Source organism: Thunnus maccoyii, chromosome 21 (assembly GCF_910596095.1).
Source record: "Thunnus maccoyii chromosome 21, fThuMac1.1, whole genome shotgun sequence".
NCBI lineage: Eukaryota > Metazoa > Chordata > Actinopteri > Scombriformes > Scombridae > Thunnus > Thunnus maccoyii.
This window is the reverse complement of record NC_056553.1, coordinates 24,509,678-24,530,147: the sequence shown is the minus strand read 5'-3', so window position 1 is coordinate 24,530,147 and position 20,470 is coordinate 24,509,678. Positions and strand designations below refer to the sequence as shown.

At 39.2% G+C, this 20,470-nt stretch overlaps 1 protein-coding gene and 1 long non-coding RNA gene across 2 annotated transcripts in view; both read right to left on the bottom strand.

Annotated features, from left to right (window-relative positions):
* Nucleotides 1–27: 27 nt before the first annotated feature.
* LOC121888593 lies at nucleotides 28–4,842 on the bottom strand. The gene is made up of 3 exons (XR_006093280.1): nucleotides 3,682–4,842; nucleotides 1,916–2,113; nucleotides 28–1,830 (listed from the first exon to the last, which is right to left on the bottom strand). It is a non-coding gene; the product is annotated as an uncharacterized LOC121888593 (long non-coding RNA).
* A 7,765-nt stretch (nucleotides 4,843–12,607) lies between these two features.
* The window catches only part of stk17a (serine/threonine kinase 17a), a 35,457-nt gene continuing 27,594 nt past the window's right edge, over nucleotides 12,608–20,470 (bottom strand). The window contains exons 3-7 of the mRNA XM_042399707.1: nucleotides 18,097–18,244; nucleotides 17,610–17,736; nucleotides 17,467–17,515; nucleotides 16,601–16,780; nucleotides 12,608–15,998 (exon numbers count right to left, since the gene is read on the bottom strand). Of these exons, the coding sequence (XP_042255641.1) occupies nucleotides 15,620–15,998; nucleotides 16,601–16,780; nucleotides 17,467–17,515; nucleotides 17,610–17,736; nucleotides 18,097–18,244 (883 nt within the window). The 3' untranslated portion in view covers nucleotides 12,608–15,619. The remainder of the gene's footprint in view (nucleotides 15,999–16,600; nucleotides 16,781–17,466; nucleotides 17,516–17,609; nucleotides 17,737–18,096; nucleotides 18,245–20,470) is intronic.

Genomic DNA, 20,470 nt, shown 5'->3' with positions numbered 1-20,470 from the left:
ATTAATTCTCAAATGTAATTTTATTTCACAAAAAACAAATTTTTACCTCTCACTCAAGCTCCAATCCAGGCCCTGTTTGGCCAGCGTCCCTATAAAAGACCTTGTACGGCCCAATTTTTGACAGCAGAACATTGGCCTTTAGACCATCCCAGGCATCCTTCACACCTCTCTACCAAAGGAAGGAATATGTCTGTATGTAAGTCCTTTTGCGTATGTCTTGAACCCTTCTTCCAATCGACTCTACACTTGGCAGGTGTATGGCTGGGGACCCAAGGGAGAGCAGTGTCGAATTTGGTGCACAAACATTTAATATTATTAAACTTTGAATAACCCAGCAATCAGCGACGTGACTGATGGTGGTGTTAGGGCCAGGGCTGTTGGTGTAACTGTTAATTGTCCTTTTTGGGATTTAATTCTATGGGGTATTCAGGGCTTTGAAAATTCAGAGGTCATCGACTCTAGGTTTAGGTCTGAGCTCTTCTATGGCAAATATTGTAAAGGGACCAGTGCAGTTTCTCTCCAGCTTCCCAACCTTTCTTTGTTGGCTTCGAATATTTTTCCGAAGCACCTTGTCTCCTACATGAAAACATGCCTGTTTCTCAGATTTGGGCATCTTGTATTGCTTTGAGCTGCAGTTATATTTTCACACACAAGTGAAAATGGAATCCTGCCTTTTAATGACCTCCAACACCATCTCTTGGTCATGCTGATGTCATTCTGTAAAATAGAACTTTAATTTTTAAAGTTTGTGGGAATGAGACAAACTTATCTCTATGTTGACTAACTGTACAATCTCAAAGCACTCCTGATCACTATAACAGTAATGGCAAAAATTATATTTTTGTTAGCATAGTCATTCAGTAGTGATTACAACCTTGAATAAAAATGTTGGCAGAAAGTAAATACTGAAAAGTATACTGTCCCCAACCCATCTATGAAAATATTTATTGCATAGCATATAATAAACATTGACACTGATTCTCAATGAGGTATATTTTTTCAATTTGTTTTTCAAACTATGGATTAATTGTAGATGTTCTACACTAACCCAGCCTTGTATTGCTCCAGAACCTCACTAAGGAGGCAGACCTCTGTCCCAAACAGGAGGAAGAATGGGGAGAATTTAATAGTGATGCGATGTGATTTTTGGTCCTCAGTCCAAACATCAAGGTGTCCAGATACATATCTCAGCTCTCTGGACACTGGTTTACAAGTTTGCACAGTACCCTGAAAAGTATTATCACATAAATATGTAGGCTGCTTTGCTTCAAATACATTTTCAGTTCACAATATCATAAATATATATGATATGATTATATATAATTACAGGGCTGTTACCTCTGTATTGTTCCATCTAGTTTTTCAACAAGCCCATTTGTCTGTGGATGAAACAGTGCACAAAAGCTGAGCTCAATCCCCAGACTTTTGCACACCTTGTTTAGCTGATGACAAACAATAAGCACATTATCCTTTGTCTGTTTGTTTGGTTGGCTTCTTCTTTATCATAGACAACATTTCTCTTTTCTTGATTCTTCTTATTTTGTAGCAACCACATGACATATGTTATGGGGCTAGGCTAGTGGACCCAAGTGCAGAAAACTGAGGCAGTGAGTAGTTTTGGGAGATTGTTTGTTGCAAGGTGGTAGCTGGGAGGCTGGGGTAAGGGCTTGAGCAGGAGCTGGAACCGGGGGCTGAGACTTTGGCGTGAAGCTAGGCAGAAGGGATGCTGAGGGGAGCCAGGCAGAGGGATTCCCCCATGAGCAGGGTGTTGTGCTGCGCCGACGAGGCAGAAGGGCTGGAGACAGGGGCCAGAGTCAGGAGGAGGCAAAACTACAGGCACAGAGAAAAGGGTATTAGCAATGTTGATTAGCAACAGAACCGTAGTTAGGCTTGAAGGGCTAGAAACGTGACTGACTGTGGTATCAGAGTCTACGATCTGGCGATGAGATGGAGGCTGAACCAGATATTCATGCAGGACTAATGATGGATGGCAGCTGGTTGCCTGACTCCGGCACACCTGTCTCCACTCCTGTAATGAAGCACAGACACAAGGAAGGGGAGAGGGACACACACACACACACACACACACACACACACACACACACACTGCAGGCTAGGTGGAGGAGGAGGAGGCAGAAGTGGAGAGCATTACAATATAATTAATTCCAAGAGATAATATGGCTAGAGTTAATGGAGACTTCGGAATCTTAAGGTCTTTTGTTTGCTCTTGAAGAAAAACATGCACTGTACAATTTACATACTTTTTTTTTTTCTTTCTATTGCTTTTCCACAGTGTTTCAACCTGAACAATATCTCGTTTAGGGTTCACCTGTGCAAATACTGAAACTGGGCCATAATTGGGGTGTTCAGTTGATCCAATCAATGACCTCCTCATAAGATATGATTAGGTGTGCTGATCTCACGAGTATGTCATGAGAGTATGTGGTATCCATGGCCTTAGTGGGGCAGCTGCTCTACTTGGGTAAAGACTGTCTGTGTAAACTAATCTCATAATCCAATCATGGTATTCACTGTCCAATGTGAGACTGGATTTGGGCCAATAACGCCGCGGTCTGACATTTGACATCGCCTATCACAGCGCTTCTTTCCATCGTGAGACTGGATGAAATACTACGTATACGTGAGAGCAACGCTCAAACTCCACTGTCGAATTTTCTGCTTTCTGGAAGACAACTCTAAGGAAGTAAAAAAGTAAAAAAAAAAGTCATACACAGTCATTTTATCATTTTGTTGTTGAGTGTTACATTATATAACATGGCAACTTGAGTCAGCATAGCTAATATTAGCAATTTCTAACGCTAATTTACGTTATCTGTAATGTTACCTGTAATAATACTATGAGTGGAAACAGGGAAACGTCCAAGTATTCACAGTAATTTTAATTAAAGTAAGTAGCAGCTAACCATTTAGTTAGCTTACTACCCGTTTTAAGATGTCTGACTAGCAGTGGTAAAAATTTAAATTTTGATTTAAATTTAAAATTAATTTGACTTCCTAAATTCTTTGGATACATAGGAGTCAAAATATAGACCATTCTGGGATAATACTCATGGCTATGTTATGGTTCAGTTAAGGTTATGATGATTTTGGTGTGTCAGCCATATGTGGGCCACATCATGTAAGGCCTTAACAGAGCTCAGCCTTGCAGATGTTCCATATCAGGCCCATTGTGGTGGAAAATCTTCAGATAGGCCATTAAATCTTCAGGTCTACCATAACATTTAAACTCAAAAACTCAGGTAAATTCAGACTCAAAGTAAAACACTTGAAACTTAGAGTTCACAGAGTTCAATGTGAATAGGTTTACTGTGCATCAAGTGTAATACAGAGCAAACGGAGGCTTCGATCCTAGGATGGAAAAGCTAATGCAAAATCATAAAACATCATCTTATGTACCTTTCATAACTACTCCTGTTGCGGAGCCTATTTTTAGGCTCCACCTTGATCTTAACCGAATTCAGAACTTTTACACCATTGTTTGAATTAACAATATCATTTAGTGACCTTGATGCTTTGGCAGTGACCCATGTATGATTCATCTTAAACAATGGTGTCTCAAACATCCCTAAAATTAAAAATAAAAATAGGGCCTGTGGCCTTTAATCAAACATCATAAGCAAATAATCAAATATCATAATTCCTTGATTCTTTAATACCCACCTGTGTAAACCACAATGTCTCAGCCTGCAATGTGTCCTTTTTGGGAACGCCAGTTATGATGGACTATCTGGAGGAGGTGGTGAATGTGGTAGTAGTTGTAGAAGATTGAGGTGGTGATGTAGATGACAATGACTTTGCTCAGTCTTGCAGCCAGTTTTTCCCAGTGACCACTCATGGTATTGCAGCGAAAAATACCCATGCAGCCCAAAAAGCATCGTCCCCATAGACCACCATCGTAAAAGAGACGTCTGTAAAACTGTTGACAGGACACCTGCAGCTATAAACATGGTCAATTATTACTCTTTTTATTGTATGCTTTTAAGTGATGGGGGTTTAATCATTGTAAAACTTTTCCAAAGCCCAGAAAAATCGAGTTTTTTTTTCTGAAGTCACTACTGTGTACGAGAACACTATGCACATTTGTGTTGTCTCAGGAATGAAGATGCTTGCTAGGTTAAAGCAAATGCTGCTTAAACTGCCTTAGTGTGGCAAAATTATAGTCCATCACAAAGGCTCGCTCTAGCTTTACTCCTGTTCACATCAGCTCTATCAGAACAGTCGCTAGAACAAGCACCGCTCATTTTCAATTGTGATTGTATTAACTTCACATAACTTAACACGTATTTAATTACCCCTTCTGCATGGATAGGTTAATGTAATTCCGAATGTATTATTCTATAGCATTTTGTGAGCAATTATTCACTTACTACCAATACTATTACTCCAAATACACACACACAATAAAGGCCTGTCTTAGTTTAAAGCCCACTCACCACGGCAGGTGCAAGCTGAGAGGGGGAAGACAAAACCAGACAAGGACAAGACAAACCCTGACAAGACCACAATTAGACATTTCCAAGACAAAACACAAGCATTTGAAGAATAAAGACACTCGAACTTTGATTTTATAATGTTTTATTGTGTAACAAAAGCACAACCTGAAGTCTAATCAGATCAACTATGTATCAAATAATCAACAACTTTTTTCGGTATACCTGAACTATTAGCAGTTTTCTATACAACACATTCATTTTATTACAAAGACTGATTATTGCAATAAACTCTAAGAACATTTTACAATACTAGAAATTTCTTTGATATCTACTATAAAATCTTACAACAAAAACCTTTTTTTCCCAACAACCACAGCACAAGCGCACACACACACACACACACACATATATATATATATATATATATATATATATATATATATATATATATATATATATATATATATATATCTCATGGTCACTTCTGGGGACCATGATATATATATAGACTTTAATTTCCTGGAGACTTACCCTAACCATAACCATTACTTACCTAATCCTAACCTAACCTTAACCACTGACCCAAAAATCATCTTTTCCCCAATTGGGGACACAGCTTTTGTCCATAGTTGGACAAGTCTTCCCTAGTTAACTGGTCCTATGTCTGAAATGTGTCCCCAAAAAATAGTCTATGACAGACCACACATACACACAGCAGTCCTAATTTATGTACAGTACTGATGGTGAAAATGGACCAGTTTGGTGTATTTATGTCTAACAAGATCTTTTTTGAACTTTTCAGTATCTCTTTTTGCCTAATGGTGCATTCTAATGGAGGATGCCATTTCCACCAAGTAGTGGACATGATTGCCTTCAACAGTGGTTTCAAACATGTGGTTGTGCGGCCCTGGGAACAGAGTTTTGTCAGCACTGTAATTCAGCACTTAATTCATAACAGCTGATGCTAGGCCATGTCCCTGGAGAAGCTTGCAAGAGGTTGTTCTCAAAATCCTCTGAAAACAACACTCTGATTCTGTACACATGGCAATAATTCCTGCTGATGGCTTCTGCAAACCTCCACGATTCTTCAAGAGAAGGAAGGGTTGGTGTCATCCCTGGGGAGACAATTGCTTGTTCCAATCTTTATCTGATGCTTAACCAGAAGACACTTGTAGACAGCTGTGAACTGTTTTGCAGTGGGATTGTTGTTGCTCTGACAGAGGAAAAGAAACGCTCCAGGTGATCTTGACTGCACTTGTATGTGAGGAGATATCAGCACTGGGTATCTGGCTTTTCCACCAGGTTTATCATTTTCCAGAATGTATAGGGATTCATTTTTCATCCTTGAGATCCAGAAGGGTCTTTTCCACTTTTTCAGGATTTTTTCCTGCGCTTTCTTTATTTTATGTCCTCATTGGTGCTTTGTCTACCCAGGGGGTGCCTGCTGTTGAGAACATCAAAAGTGGCATTGATGGTTCTTAGGAAGTCCACCGTCTCCTCACATTTTCTGAACTGTGGCAAATGTAGATGTTTGTTGCAGTACTCCAGAGCATCTGCCACACTGCTCTGAAAAGTTTTACCTTCATCTTCTGTCACTCCCACCTTGTATGTGCCATCTTTAGCTTGATTCCCAGTCTTAGGCCTTGTGTCTTTTGAAGTTTGTTCAGATCCACAAGGTATTGCCACTTAATTTTTCCTCTTGGGGTATGAAGCAAACCTCTCTCAGCCAGTGTGTTCCTGAGCACCATGTGGCACACATCCAAAATCACGTGGACAACTTGTGAGAAATCAGTTGGATGTAGGAAGTGTTTTTGACATGGCAAAATGGCATGATGGTCCGTTGCAGGTCAAAGATACTGTGTGAACTCCAATGCTGTGAAGACAGAGGTCGTTTGCTGATGATGTTAGCGTGCTCCTCACCAGTCAGTGCATCAACAAAGAAGTATGCCACAGGGATTTTCCAAGATTCATCAATAGCAACAGCAGTGAGAACCAATGCATCTCTTGCTGGTGGCAAGCTGTCATCAACAGAGCCACAACCAACATCTACATATTCATGGAATTTCCCTGCAGATCATTCCACATGCTTTCTAAAGGCACAAATTGTTTCCTTACCTTCTTTGTTCCCATCCTGTGCCTGTACTGCAGAAAATAATGGTTTTGTGAATCCTGGATCTGCAGAGATATTGCTGTACCAGGTCCAGATAGTATCTGGATGGGGCATGGCAAGGTCAAAACTTTCACACACATAAGCATAAGCCTTAGCGGAATAGACGTGCAGTCATTGCAAATGATCACAATTCTTCTGACACTTTGGACTTCTTCCCTTGCTCCAGTCTGGTAAGGATTTCCTTTGGCACTCCACTAAAGCGATTCCCCAGCATCTCTGCACATCCAGAAGAAATCAAGCTTTTCTGCTTCAGCTCACTGATGACCTAAGACAGTGAATTTACTCTTTTCCTTTGTCTCTTAGTCTTTCCTTTTTTCCAATTTCATTTTTTTGTGACAACTGTTGAATTTTTCTTCCACTGAAAGCAACTGAGAACTTTTATCTGGCATCTGCTATGCCTCTTCATCTAATGTTGTGTCACTATCTCATGTCTTGGCAGTGTAAATGTGATTCAAAACATCAGACACAAAATAGCTGTCATATGACTCATGCATCACAAGAACTCATCACAAGTCATTATTCTACCACATTCTGTGTTTCTTTTTTTGAGAATCTATGATCATGTGAGACTGTGAAACTGGTAAGACTTACTTGCATCGATGCTTCCTGCCTGGGCTGTTATGTACTTACCTTGTAGGGAGTAGTCAAAAATGGTGGGGACAGCTCTTTATCTTTAACATTTAAAATGTCTATTCTGAATTATTTATGATGCACTGGTTCTCATGGTTCCCAACCCGGATGTCCCGACTCCCACTAGGGGTCGCCAAAGATTCACGGGGTGTAAGAACTTTTTCTTTTTTTTTTTTTTTTTCAAATATACACTAGGCCTATATTTCAACATTTCATTCACTTCTGTGAAGAAAACTAAATGAAATTGTTATTTTAAAGTTTAGTTTATTATTTAAGATATAAACTTAAAAAAAACCTCACAGGATAAGGGCACAGTGAAGACCTGAACACAAGCTATATTCACAAAGCCTTCACTCTCTGCTAAACTAATTTAATTCTGCACAAATTGGAGGGACAGGGCATGTCACATAGGAAAAGACAGTGTTGCATTGAATGGTAGGCTTGTAATAGTTGAATGCTCTCAGAGCTCAACCATGGATGTATAATAAGACCTTATAATACAAGCTCAAACCCTGGCTCAGTTCCAGTCCTGAATGTAGCATATAGTTGTGGAGAACAGTGAAAAATATAAGTGTAAGTAAAAACACAGGAAATTATGCAAAGAGAAGACATGCCATATGAATATGCTTTTCAATATAAAAAGGTAAATTATTTAAGCCCTAGTAATAACTTTATAGGTCACATACATAATCCATTTCTCATTAAAAAAAATGCCCAAAAGACAGTTCAAACTAAATTTTCTTGCCCAATTATGATTGACTGTGGGGAATCCAAGCTGATTTAGGCTAACGTTATAGGTTAATAAAGCTTCAAATTGAACGATGACTCATCTTCCCCGTAACATCTCAAATTAACTATGATATCAGCAATTTTAGAGTTTAATAATATCTTACTTTTAGGAACATTCTCTTGATCGTTGGTTAACCTGACTTGGTGACACAGTAATACTGAAAAATGTTGCACTGAATGTATTGTATCTTTTGAAGTGCTGCCAAATGGTCATGAATAATTCATAATATCACGGAGAAGACTCTAAATTCAACCCTTTCAATAAATTATCAATTAGGCTTGTCTACATGAATTAGTAGCTCAATCGATTTTTTTTTCTTTAACCTCTGAATCCGTGAAAATATTATGCTAATCACTTGGGCTATAGGCTATAATTCCTGCTTTTAGTTATTAAAAATGTCCAGTTCATTGTCGTAAAATATGTAAGAGCATTATTGATGTCTTTCACTTGTCTATTGCACTGATTAGACATAAATGACGGATTGTTGATGTCCTTCGACCTGTTTTAAAGCAGATGATGAAGAGTGCAGCCCAGTGTAGGAAATTTAAAAAATATTTGGGAGGCTACTTTTACCCCCACTGTCAAAAAAAATTGGAGCATTTACAAAATTTTAGGGGCACTTTTAAAAAGTAGTAAATAGTGCCTAAAGTTGCTGTTGTTTAATGTAAAATGAGCTCAGATTAAAATGCAGACAGTAATCACCACCGTGTGTAACCAAAACCACCCCAGTAAATGCCATCTCATTTGTAATAATTGTCTACATTTTCTAACCTCAATAACAAGCATATGAAAAGCAAAAAAATGCAAAACAATGCAGGCCAAGATTTTATTTAGGAAGAGTCTTCAATATAAACCAGTGGATAGCAGCATAAGATAATGATCATCAGATCATGACAATATTTAATGGGCTTGATCTAATTAGGTTTAGCAAAAGATGTGGTTGGAGGGATAATGTCATATTCAGATCTCCTACAAGTCAAAACCGGTCTAACTTTGATGATTTCATCATTGTAGGTCTGATGTGTTGCATTCCACAGCCTCAAGTGTTTAGCAAAATTACAGAATAGTAGCTACAAGTACTGTCAAAAGAGTCACAATGAGTGTAATATTCCTTCTTTATTGATGCAGTTCTGGAAATCACTTCAGCTGAAGTTTTTTTAGCATGCTTTATTTCATCTCTAAATGTAGCCTTGCTGATGTTTGGAGCATGGATGAAATAACATTATAGACTGAAAAAATATCTTCTAGATTTGAGACCAAAAAGCTTGCTTGACTTGATGTATTGAACTCAGTAACGTTAGTCAACAGCACTGATCAACCCACCAGTTGGCGAGACCCACATGTAGGCGGTAACGTTAGCTAGCAAACTTGTTAACACTAATGTTAGCTAATGCGCCAGACCGAAGACATTTTAAAGTCCCTAGTGTAAGTGTTAATGTTACTTACCATAAGCAAATTGATAAGACCTGCTTGTTTGGTGACGATGAGCTGAATACTTTTTAACCTGTTTGCTTCCTTTAACAAAGTCGTGATTAGCTTTTAGTTGTCCAAGGCTAGGTTTGGGTGGGTGAGCCCTGCATACTTTCCAGAAGTCATCTTATTCACCTCTTCAATACCAAGCCAGTCTATTTTCCATTGTTCAATTGTAGAAGTGGAAATTTTCTTGCTGTCTTAATTGCGGTTGGTGGTGTTGGTGACGTCCCAGGATTGGGTCGCTTTCTTTAACAGTTGGAGCGTTTTTAATGAGGTAGCAGTCCATCACAGCAGCTAACTTCACTGCAGGTGCAGGATTGCCTGGCCTCTGCTAGGTATCATTACAGCAGCATAGTGTGAACAACAGCGCTGTTTGTGTGGGTGTGTTAGAGATGGAAATAGAAATTAAATGAACTGAATGAAAATAAAATGATGGTTTAATGTAGGATTAGGATATTGGCCTAAACTGGTAAATGTAAAATTATTTTTTTCTGAAAACTTGGGAGTAATTTCTGCCCCAGTTTTGCCCACAGTTTCTAGGGGCATTCTGAGATTTTTTGGGAGATTTTTGCCCCTGTTAATTTCTGACGCTGGTGCAGCCGCCACTGTGGGAGGAATTTATGATTAAAAATATCTAAAAAGTGTGTTTGTAAACTCCTACAGCATAATGACAATCTCAGCTGCTGAAAAAACATTTAAAATAACTAACATACCTGTCACCTTTGTGTTATGGTTCATGTAAACACAGCCAGGACACTGTGCTTCATACCATCCTCAGAGCCAATATGTCTCTCTATTTTATCCATCTGTACAAACTGATCTTAATAATAATAATAAATTATCAGAGTTAGAGTCTGATGTTACTCTATGTTATTCTATACATTTTAATACCATTGGTCATTGGTTCAGTTGTTTCAACATGAAAATGCTGTAAAATTTTAGCTGAGCTGCATATAAACATTGTGAGTCAACTGAACTCAGGAATACTAGATTTGTTTCCAGTGAGGTATTATTGAGATTATATTGTGACTTTCTGAGGTACATATTACTATTGCTGCTCTAGAAACAAATTATTTATTATTTTTGAAATATGTACGATTTGTAATCCTGTTCTGAATTTATTCTTTTTTAAAATGAAACATAAGTTGCAGCTGTGAGGACGGAGGTGTAGTGTAGCTGCAGGCAGCCATGCAGGAGTGATCTGTGCGTCATGCAGACAGATGTGAGAGGCACCGCACTGATGAAATGGATCAAATAAAATGAATTTTATATAACAGATAATGATTTATACACTGTTACATACAACACAGTCATTGTTTCTTCTTCCTAAGGACAGACAGTTGACTTCATGAACAAAAATAAATTTAGCTTTGAGTTTTGACTTTCACATGTTTTACTGTTGGTTGACACTGAATGTGTACTGGAGGCTATGTCCACTCCATTTCCCCTGTCCTGAATTTCACCCATTCCCATCTGTCACCCTAGTCACTTCAGACCCATTAGATGTCAGTGTGGTCCTTACTCTTCAATACCACTGCTAGCAACACACTGTCTGCCCATGACACATAGCTCCAGTACAAGTTTGTTACTGCTACTACTCTGCTCTGCTGTAAGGACAGGCCAGCCTGCCAGCTGCTGTCACACATAGACACAGACACACCACTCCATGGTACTTTTTTGACTTGAAATAGAGATGACTAAACATGAAATGTGTCAGACTTATTAAGTCATGTGAAGTAGTCCCATGCCTGCTAAATTTAAGCGCAGTCACATGATCAGTACTCAGCCAATCATATGATGATCATCTACTCAGACCAGACTGGCATCGTGTCATCAAGTGCCAAGCACCAAGGCTGCGCCTCCTTTTGGGGGAAAGAATCAGGCCTTCACATAATGGGAGAAACAGGGAAATGCAGAAAAGCTGTTGTGTAGCAGGTTGTATAACAAATAAACACACAAATCCAGATCCAGAATAACCTGCACCAATCCACTGCTGAAGAATGTGAATGATAATTCTTCATTTTGGTAGCAGTGTAATTTCCTTTTTGATGACAATAAATATTAATTAGCTTCTATCATTTCAATTATGCTTAATAAGAAACGAGAAACAATCGTATTAATAACCAGAAGCTTTCACACTGAGATTTTAGATTCACCGCCGGTGTGGTAAATAGCTAAATGATGCTGGTGACAGTTAGCACTGATGGATAGCTAGCTTGAATGGGGGACTGCTGTAGTCATACGTTATAGCAGCATCAGAATGTTGTATCCTACTTAATATCAGCCTAGTCTAGATCAATCAGTTGGCTATTAACAGGGTGGTTATTTACAGACACTATGTCCGGTCATTGATCCACTTGGACAGAGAGAGGCTGGAGGTGTATGATGGCTGACTGATCAACCTGAATTTATTAAGGTATCATGAACACTCAGGCAAAGTACCAGATGATTACTAGACATGTCTATAAAACAAAGGTTTGTTTAACAAGTTTGTTTACATTCATTTCATGTTAAAGTTCTCAGCTTAACACACATCAAATTGCATTGACATCTATAAAACCTGAAGTTTTCTATCTCCCAAAAAGAGGCGTGACCATGATGTTTTGTCAAGTACCTGTATGCCAAATCTTTTGTCCAAGGATGACATAGTTATGACCTTAGGACAAGCCCTACTCTGCTTCTGATTGGCTAATACTCATTGCCTTCGTTGGTCGGGTTGGTTAGGTTTAGGCATGAGGAGTGAGATTGGTTAGGGTCAAGGTAAGAATATCAGGGTAAGCCAATCAGAGGCAGAGGAGGGTGTGTCATGACTTTGCCATCCTAAGAAAAAAAAATAATGTTACCCATATGTGCCAGTCTGGTCTAAGTTGCCATTTTATTATGTCTAAAAACATTTTGCAGAATGAACAAATGTAACCTCAAACTGTGTTTGAAGAACCGATAACTGGAATGAACAGGATTAATTTATCTGGCTCACATCATGTTAGGGGCTCCGTTCTTATACATTCTTCTTCTCTGGTTAACTGACAATACAGCCGGCTTCAATGCAGACTTTTCATTCTGTATTCTGATCACAAATAACTCTCTACACAATTTTGAGATGTTTATTTACAGTACGTGACATTCATGTACAAATCTGTTCCAATAGTAACAGAGCTTATTGTTTCATAGATACAAATGTAAAGTCTAGAGTGCTCACTGTCTACATGTACAAGTTTATAATGATGTCATTTATTGCTTCAGGAAGGACTGAACCCTGGCAGGGTGAGTCCTTCATGTAAGAGGAATATGTGACATGGCTATTTTAACAATAATACTGTTTAATAAAACTTAACAATTTGTATCATATACACAGAATCAGAAAACTCCAAAATGCTGTTTTTAGAGATCATCATCAATATTACACAGAAACACCTGAAATAATAATAAAAAAAAACAGCAAGAGCTAAAATCATCACATATTTTCTTCAAGCATGGCACCAAATACAAAATAAAGAGAATATACAAACAACCGCATGAGGTTGAGTTAGGAAGAGCTGGTTCTGTTCAGAGGAAAGCAGCACAGACAAGGAAATGGACAGAAATAAACAAAGATTTGGCTTATGAGTTCAAAAATCATGGAAAAAGTTTGAAAAGTGAGTTTCTTCTTATTGTTTTTTTTTTTTTAAATAGTGTCTCAAACAGTCTCAACTGCAAATCAGCCCCTTCAGTCATGAGTACAAATGCAGATATATGATGACTGGAACTGTGTATGAACTATATACAGAAGCTTTACATACTATAGAGAGTTGAACCTGGTAAAGTGGAACTCTCAGTGTTATCTTACACCTGCCAACCCCGTCACATACTGTTACCATTCTACACCAGCAGACAAGTTGTACAATTTAGTTTTGTTAGTTCTGACTTGTCTGTTTCTACGTTACAAACAAGACGTCACTGAGAAAACATGATGGTTCAGTTTCAGTGTCTACAGAATGACCAGTGTTATCAGTATCTGATACTAAGAATTCTGACTGGTTCTGAGAAATGAATGAACATCTTCCTGCCAGACACCTATCATGTCACCTGTATTAAAGGTAAGGACAGCAGTAGTGAGAATTACAGAGCTAAATGGCTTAAAGCTAAAAACACTTGTGTAATCAATCATGTTAAAAAGGGTTTTAAAACTCCTCACCCAGCCGTGTAAAACATATTCTTTCTTTTTTAGCAAGATGTTGCCTAGTAACACTAGCATCAGGAATTCTGAGGTACAGGAACTATAAAAACTATATTAAAAGCCAGATGACAAATTAGTTATGAGTAAATGAAGCACTTTTTAATCTGATTACATACTGGATTGTGTTGCCAGTTGACCATAGTATACGCCAGATAATACAATCAAAATTGTACATTCCATGATTGTAATAGATGACCTGACCACCCAATGCAAAGCCTGTAAGGAATTATTCCTGAAGTATTTTCAATGATAAGAAATGTCAGTAGAGAAATATCTACGATATGCATATGAGGTCAATTAGAAACAGTGTCTCTATGACATGGTTTATTTTTACACAGTAAAATGTCCACTCAGCACATATCTTGGTCACAATACTTTAATAACACTATCAAAATGTTTGTGTTTATGTAAAAAAACTGATATTGGTAAATATAGCAGACTTTTTAGTCTTAGCAAAGCTCTCATTAGGACAGAACTGAGATTAAATATAGACCGAGTGATTTCAGCCTTGAGGTTTTTCTTCTCTGTCAGGCAAAGTGTGGAGGACTGCAGCTTTACACTGAGTGTGTGCATGTGTGTAAAGAGCTGAAATATGTGTCCTCCTGCACTTGCTCTGTGAGGATCTGGCGGCTGAACACTGAAACTGGACCCACATGTTGATCAATCAGTCTTGTGGCTGCATTCATTTCCTTCTCTTGGTTTCTATCTGGTTCATTTCAAATGCTGCATTTGCAGACTCACAGACTTTACAATAATAATAATAATAATAATAATAATAACAACAATAATAATAATTATAAGTGTCAAAAAGTTAGACACAATTTAGATATACAGCACAAATATTTATTTGAAGAATTTTTTTCTTGAACAAAACAATCTCTCACAAAGCCATTTAGTAGTTGTTCTGGAGCTTTTAGTAGTATTACACTCTCTTCCTGAGCAGATGATGTTCACTGTTATCATGGAAATGTAGTTCAGAGAGTCCTTCAAAGGCATTCAATGTTTCCAAGACAACTGTGCAAACTCCATCTACTGAGGAAGATAATGATGGAAAGCTCCAGAAGAATATACTAAACAGACTTTGCGGTGATGCTGTTTAGTCAAGCTCTGCTTTCAAAGTCAAAAATCTCAATATTTTAAAATTTTTGTTTATTTCTATTTTGAGGCTTGATACTGCACACAGTTTGTGAATTCACAAAATGTAAATTCTGTTAGGAAAAATATAATAATAATAATAAATGTCAAGAGTTTGGGAGTGGTGAATATCCATGGCATCTATTAACATGTAAAGCCCTGTCTCATGGTACATTTTCCCCTCTGTGCACTCACAGATCACCTTCACAAATTTGAAGGCCCAGTCCAGAAAGGTGCACATCTGGATCTCTCTGCCTCTTCTATGATAAATTTCTCTCTGTTTTTGATTGTTCAAAGTTGGTTTTAAAATAGCAGCTGTAGAAAGAAGACCTCACTCTTCAACACCAAAAATTGATGAAGTTCAATTTCCAAACTCTAGCCTAGCTTCTGGAACTATCTCTGCGTATCACACTGTCTACATTTGGCCAGTTATTCAGGGGTGAAAGAAAAAAAAAAAAACCAAATGAAACACAAGACACATAAACCTACTGGAGCTGTTTTTAGGAGGTGGGAGGTGTGTGTGCGTGTCAAGCGAGGTTAGCCTTGATGCATTATGGGAGGAATATATGAGTAGATGCTTATATAAAAATCAGATTTTGTACACATACAATATATATGGAGGGGAATTTGTATAATCAGAAGGTTTATTTCTGTTACTGTGACAACACTAACTTTTCCCCTTCAGACAGCAGTCAGAGGTTGGTGGTGGATGTGATGGGTGGTGGTGGTGGTGGTGGTGGTGGTGGTGGTGGTCAGTAGATGAACTCTCCGGGGACCTCCTGCAGGGCACTGAAGGGCTCCTCGAACTTGAAGCGTTTGGAGATGGCCTTCTGCTCGGCTGCCAGGGCCTCCTTCTCTGAGGTGGAGGTGGAGGACTGGCGGCACTGGCCCAGGGTGTAGGCAGCCATCACTATCAGCTCCTCTGTCACCGAGCCTTCCTCCTCCTCCTCCTCCTCCTCCTCGGCTGTGGTCGTGCTGCTGGGGGTTTCAGGGCTACTGACGGAGCTACTGGTGGTGCTGGGGGCCTCCTGGAGCTCCACTGGGAGGATTTCCTCCGGCGTCTGGGTTTGCTGAGGCTCTGAGGGCTGAAGCCAGGGGTGTTTGAGACACTGCTCCGCTGTGGCCCGAACCCTGCGCACACACACACACACACACACACACACACACATGAATACAGATGGAAGTCTTTATCAATAAACCCATTATTCAAAGATGGAAACTTTCCAGAGATTTTTGTTAATATACAGTAGTTATTATTTATGATTTTATTTATGTATGGATAAGTACAAGAGTCCAGCAGTTAGTGTTGACTCTTTACAAGCAAGCACACAGCTTTAACTACAGTAACAGAGCATGTCTCTGCTGCAAGCATCAAGAAAGATTACACTCATTATCATCAAAGTGCTGCAGTTATTTCTGTCTTTTAGCTGGTCATCAAAATAATCTGCTTTCTTTTAAAGCAAACATAAAGGGACATTGGCGGTTTTCCATGAGCGCTGACGGCAGAGTATTCTTCATATTACTGTCAACTATTCTCCAAAGCAAGCAATGAGAGTAGAGCAACCAGACAGACACGGACAATGTGGTTTGAATCTCATATTATCATTGTGTAGAAATGCAGAGAGCTGCTTTCAAAGTGTTTCTAACGTGTATGTCTGCTCTTTTATTGACCTTTTGATGCTAGAATCACAAAAGTTTATATGTGTTCTGGACAAGTGAGCTTTTGGACTGACTGTGGCTGTTTGCGGAGCAGAGTCTGCATGAAGGACAGGGCGGACTGGTCCAGCTGCTGCAGCTCCTCCTCGCTGTAGCTCACGTTGAGCTGGGAAATGTTGAGAAACGTCTCCTGCTTGTCCTCGCCCAGGAACGGAGAGATTCCCGTCAGCATCACGTAGGCCAAAACACCAATACTCCTGAACACACCACATGCAGCACAGTGGAGACCAGGTTAGAGCAGGGTGACATGGGAGCAAAAACACAATCCTACCACATCAAAAAGGTTAGAAGATATTGTACACAGTTTAACTTTTAATATTAAGTACTTCAAGTAAAAGAAAGCAGGAGACCTGCCAGAAGAAACAGGAAATGATAGAAATCCTTTGAAATTTCCACAAAATGGAAACTAGAAGGTTGGTAGTTTGCTCCGTCAACAAACTGCACAGTTACATTAATCTCATGAGCAAATCAGGATTCCCAGAAAAGAGAGAAAATGAATTTATCATAAGTTGTATTTATATTTCCAACAATGACTGAAGGCAGAAACAAAGAGGTGCTGAAACAAAAACAATCAAAATTCTTTAAAACCTCAATTTATTAGATTTTTATGGGATTATGATGAAAAAATACAAAAAAAAAGAGTTGTAATCTGTGTGTGATGGTGTGAGTCTGGGGGTCTCTGTCTGCCATTGTCTTATTAAAACGACCACTAGGGGGCACCAAGTTAGAGGGGTGGTAAGAAAGCTGAGCAGAAACTTGAGTCAAACACATGAACAAACAGAAAACAAAAGTTGATGACATTCCCCATGAAGAGGAACTCATCAGTACACAGGGAGTAGCACTGTTCATTCATCTCATCACTTGCAGACAGGAGTTTTCTTACCACATATCTGTTGCTGTGCTTATTGGCTCATAATTTAGAATCTCAGGAGCTGGAGAGAAGAACACAAACACACCAGTTATCACTCAGAACTGAATCAGTGCAAATAACAGTGTTAGTAGAAGTGAGGTTGAGCACCGACTCACCGACGTACTCTGGGGTTCCCATAATCTCTCTGAGCTCCTGGTGGCTACAGACCATCCTGGACAGACCGAAGTCCACGATCTTGATGTCGCCCAGAGGAGAGCTGCTGGTCAGCAGGATGTTCTGAGGCTGACAGCAGACGTGTTAGTGTTACACAGGATACATAATTCATCAGAGGCTTTACCACATCATACTGAGTAAATATTGACAGATGACTTTTTACAGGCTTCAACTGCTCTTTCTAAAAATCGATTGTCAGCTAAATGCTTAGAAAATGCTAGCAGGTATATCCTGTTCCTATCAATGACATCAGACACATGGATCTGGTCATGGCCATTTGTGTTTGAAAGAGAGAGAGTTAGGCTTTATGTTAACTAACTGCTTCATTTTGGAGATCATTAAAGATCCTCTCCACACAAAACTACACATGATAATACTTGTTGTGTCTGACATGGTTCTTCATGTGTGTGTGTGTGTGTCTCCACTGACCTTCAGGTCGAGGTGGACGACGTTGTTCTGGTGAAGGAAGGAGACTCCCTCCAGGATCTGCCTCATCAGCCTCTTCACGTCCTCCTCGCTGAAGGCCTCGTCCTCCCGATCTGACACGCACTGGTTGAAGATCTCACCTCCAGCCGCACTGCACACACACACACACACACACACACACACACACACACACACACAGAGTCATGTTTCCATCACTTCAGAGGACATTACATTGACTTACATTCATTTCCTGACCCTAACCATTACAACCACATGCCTAACCCTAAACTAACCTTAACTTTATATATATAAATATCCCCACAACATGAGGAATACCTGGTCCACACACACACAAACACACCAAATCTGTAATTTAGAGTCTCCAGTTGACCTGCATGTGTTTGTGGAGTGTAACACCCGCAGGAAACCCAAACTAGCATCTGTGTTCCCCATTTCATCCACAACCTTACCAAAATGATTATGAGACTTGTCAGGGGTTTTTTTTTTTTGGCATATCCCACAAGACACTGGAAATAAATCCCTCTCTAGACCTACTGTGTGAACGTATGTATGTGTTATGACTTGCTGGAGGCGGTGGCAGAAATAGCAGAGGACCTCCAAACATAGCAAACTAATTATGAGCTTGACTTGAACAAGGCCATTTGTAGTGTTGACTGGTCACTTTCTCTCCACCTCTGACGTGACAAAAACAAAACAAAACCAAAAAAAAACCCCCAAGAAAACAAAAACAAGCTGCTGAGTATAAAATACATAGCAAAACTGTCTGAACCAAAAAAAAAACAACCCAAAAACAACAAGAAAAATTGAACTAGTGCCCTCCTTTAAGTATCCGTCATTTCCTTTTGACCTGAGATAAACTCTGATGGATAAACTCAATTAGAACGGCTGCATGATTGAAAAGAGAGAGAGAGCGAGAGAGAGGGCAGTCAGGAATAGACAAGACGTCCCCTCAGGGTGCTGCTGAATTAGGCTTTATCTCAGAGGAAGGCGGAGAGGAGGAGGAGGAGGAGGAGGAGGAGGAGGAGGAGGAGGAGGAAGGATCAGGGAGTGTTTTGCTTTTTCAAGGTGAGAAGAAAAGGCCTTTTAACTTTGACTGGAGCGAACACAAACACAGCAACACAGTCTGGAGGCGTGTTAATGAAAGTCATATAGCTGCCCACAGGACCTCCATTCTACACACTGATTAAAGCAGGAACCACACAGAGCAGCAGTCAAGGCAAACTTTATCCATAGATCATTCTTATTTATTTTTATTACAGCCTTATTTTTGTGACAAAGAAGTCTGATGGGTCAAGAAAACTCAGACTGTTGGTTGTAAACATCCATCAGAGTTTGCAGACTGACTCGTACTTGCTGTAGTTGTACACAGAGACAGTTTTTCCAACATTTCGGGAGCCTTCATTTGACTTCCAGATAAAGTGTTTAAGACAGTAATCTGGTTTAACTGTCGGCTTGTTTCCAACCTGTCTGATCATCGTGTTTCTTTACCTGTTCAACTTCATTCGAGCAGCTAGAAGAGAACGAAACACACAACAACAGGCGATTTTGTGTGTGTAACATAACCGAGTAAAGTGAGACAGGAAGCTTCTACTTTCAGATCATCTGATGGAAGCATTCCTCATCTGGTCACGCTGTTGGCAGCCAAGTGAAAAATGCCAAGGATACAAGAATTTCAGGGCAAACATGAAGCAAAATAAATGAGTAAACTTATGATCATTTCATGAATTATTAAAGGGAAATTTACCCTCGACTCGGATTATGTTTTGATCTTTTCTTAAATACCAATTCAGAAACATATTTCTCAATGTTCTGTTGTATTCTGTCACGTGCTGTGATATCAGCAGTGAGTATAGTGTTATCATGGCTGATAGAAACAATGACAAAACTTGCAAAAAATGAAAAAGGAAGTCGTAAAACACCTGAATTATCCTTTAATCTCTGTGGGTAAACTTTCCCTCTGTATCTGAACTCAGTTTAGTCCAGAGGAAACCTACACAAAGCACACAGAGAGAAGGCTCCGAAAATCAGAGCTAATTGTAAAGTTGAGTTTAACAAACTGAACCAGCTTTCAAACATCAATCTGGATTTTCTTGACAATTTAAATTTAAACCAGAATTTCTGAATCTGGTCCTCCAACAGAGTTCAGTTCTTTGTTGCTGTGAGGGTCTGGTGCTGCCAGATAAAGGATCAGTTCAACCAATTAAAAAAAAACAACAACTAACTTTTCCCATCGAGTTTTATTTTAAGTAACTTCCAAGAAAATAATTTAGTTAGTGGTGCTAATGTAACATCAGATTCATACATGCTAAGAGTTTATTACTACAACACATAGTTATTCTCTTTTAATGTTTCAAAT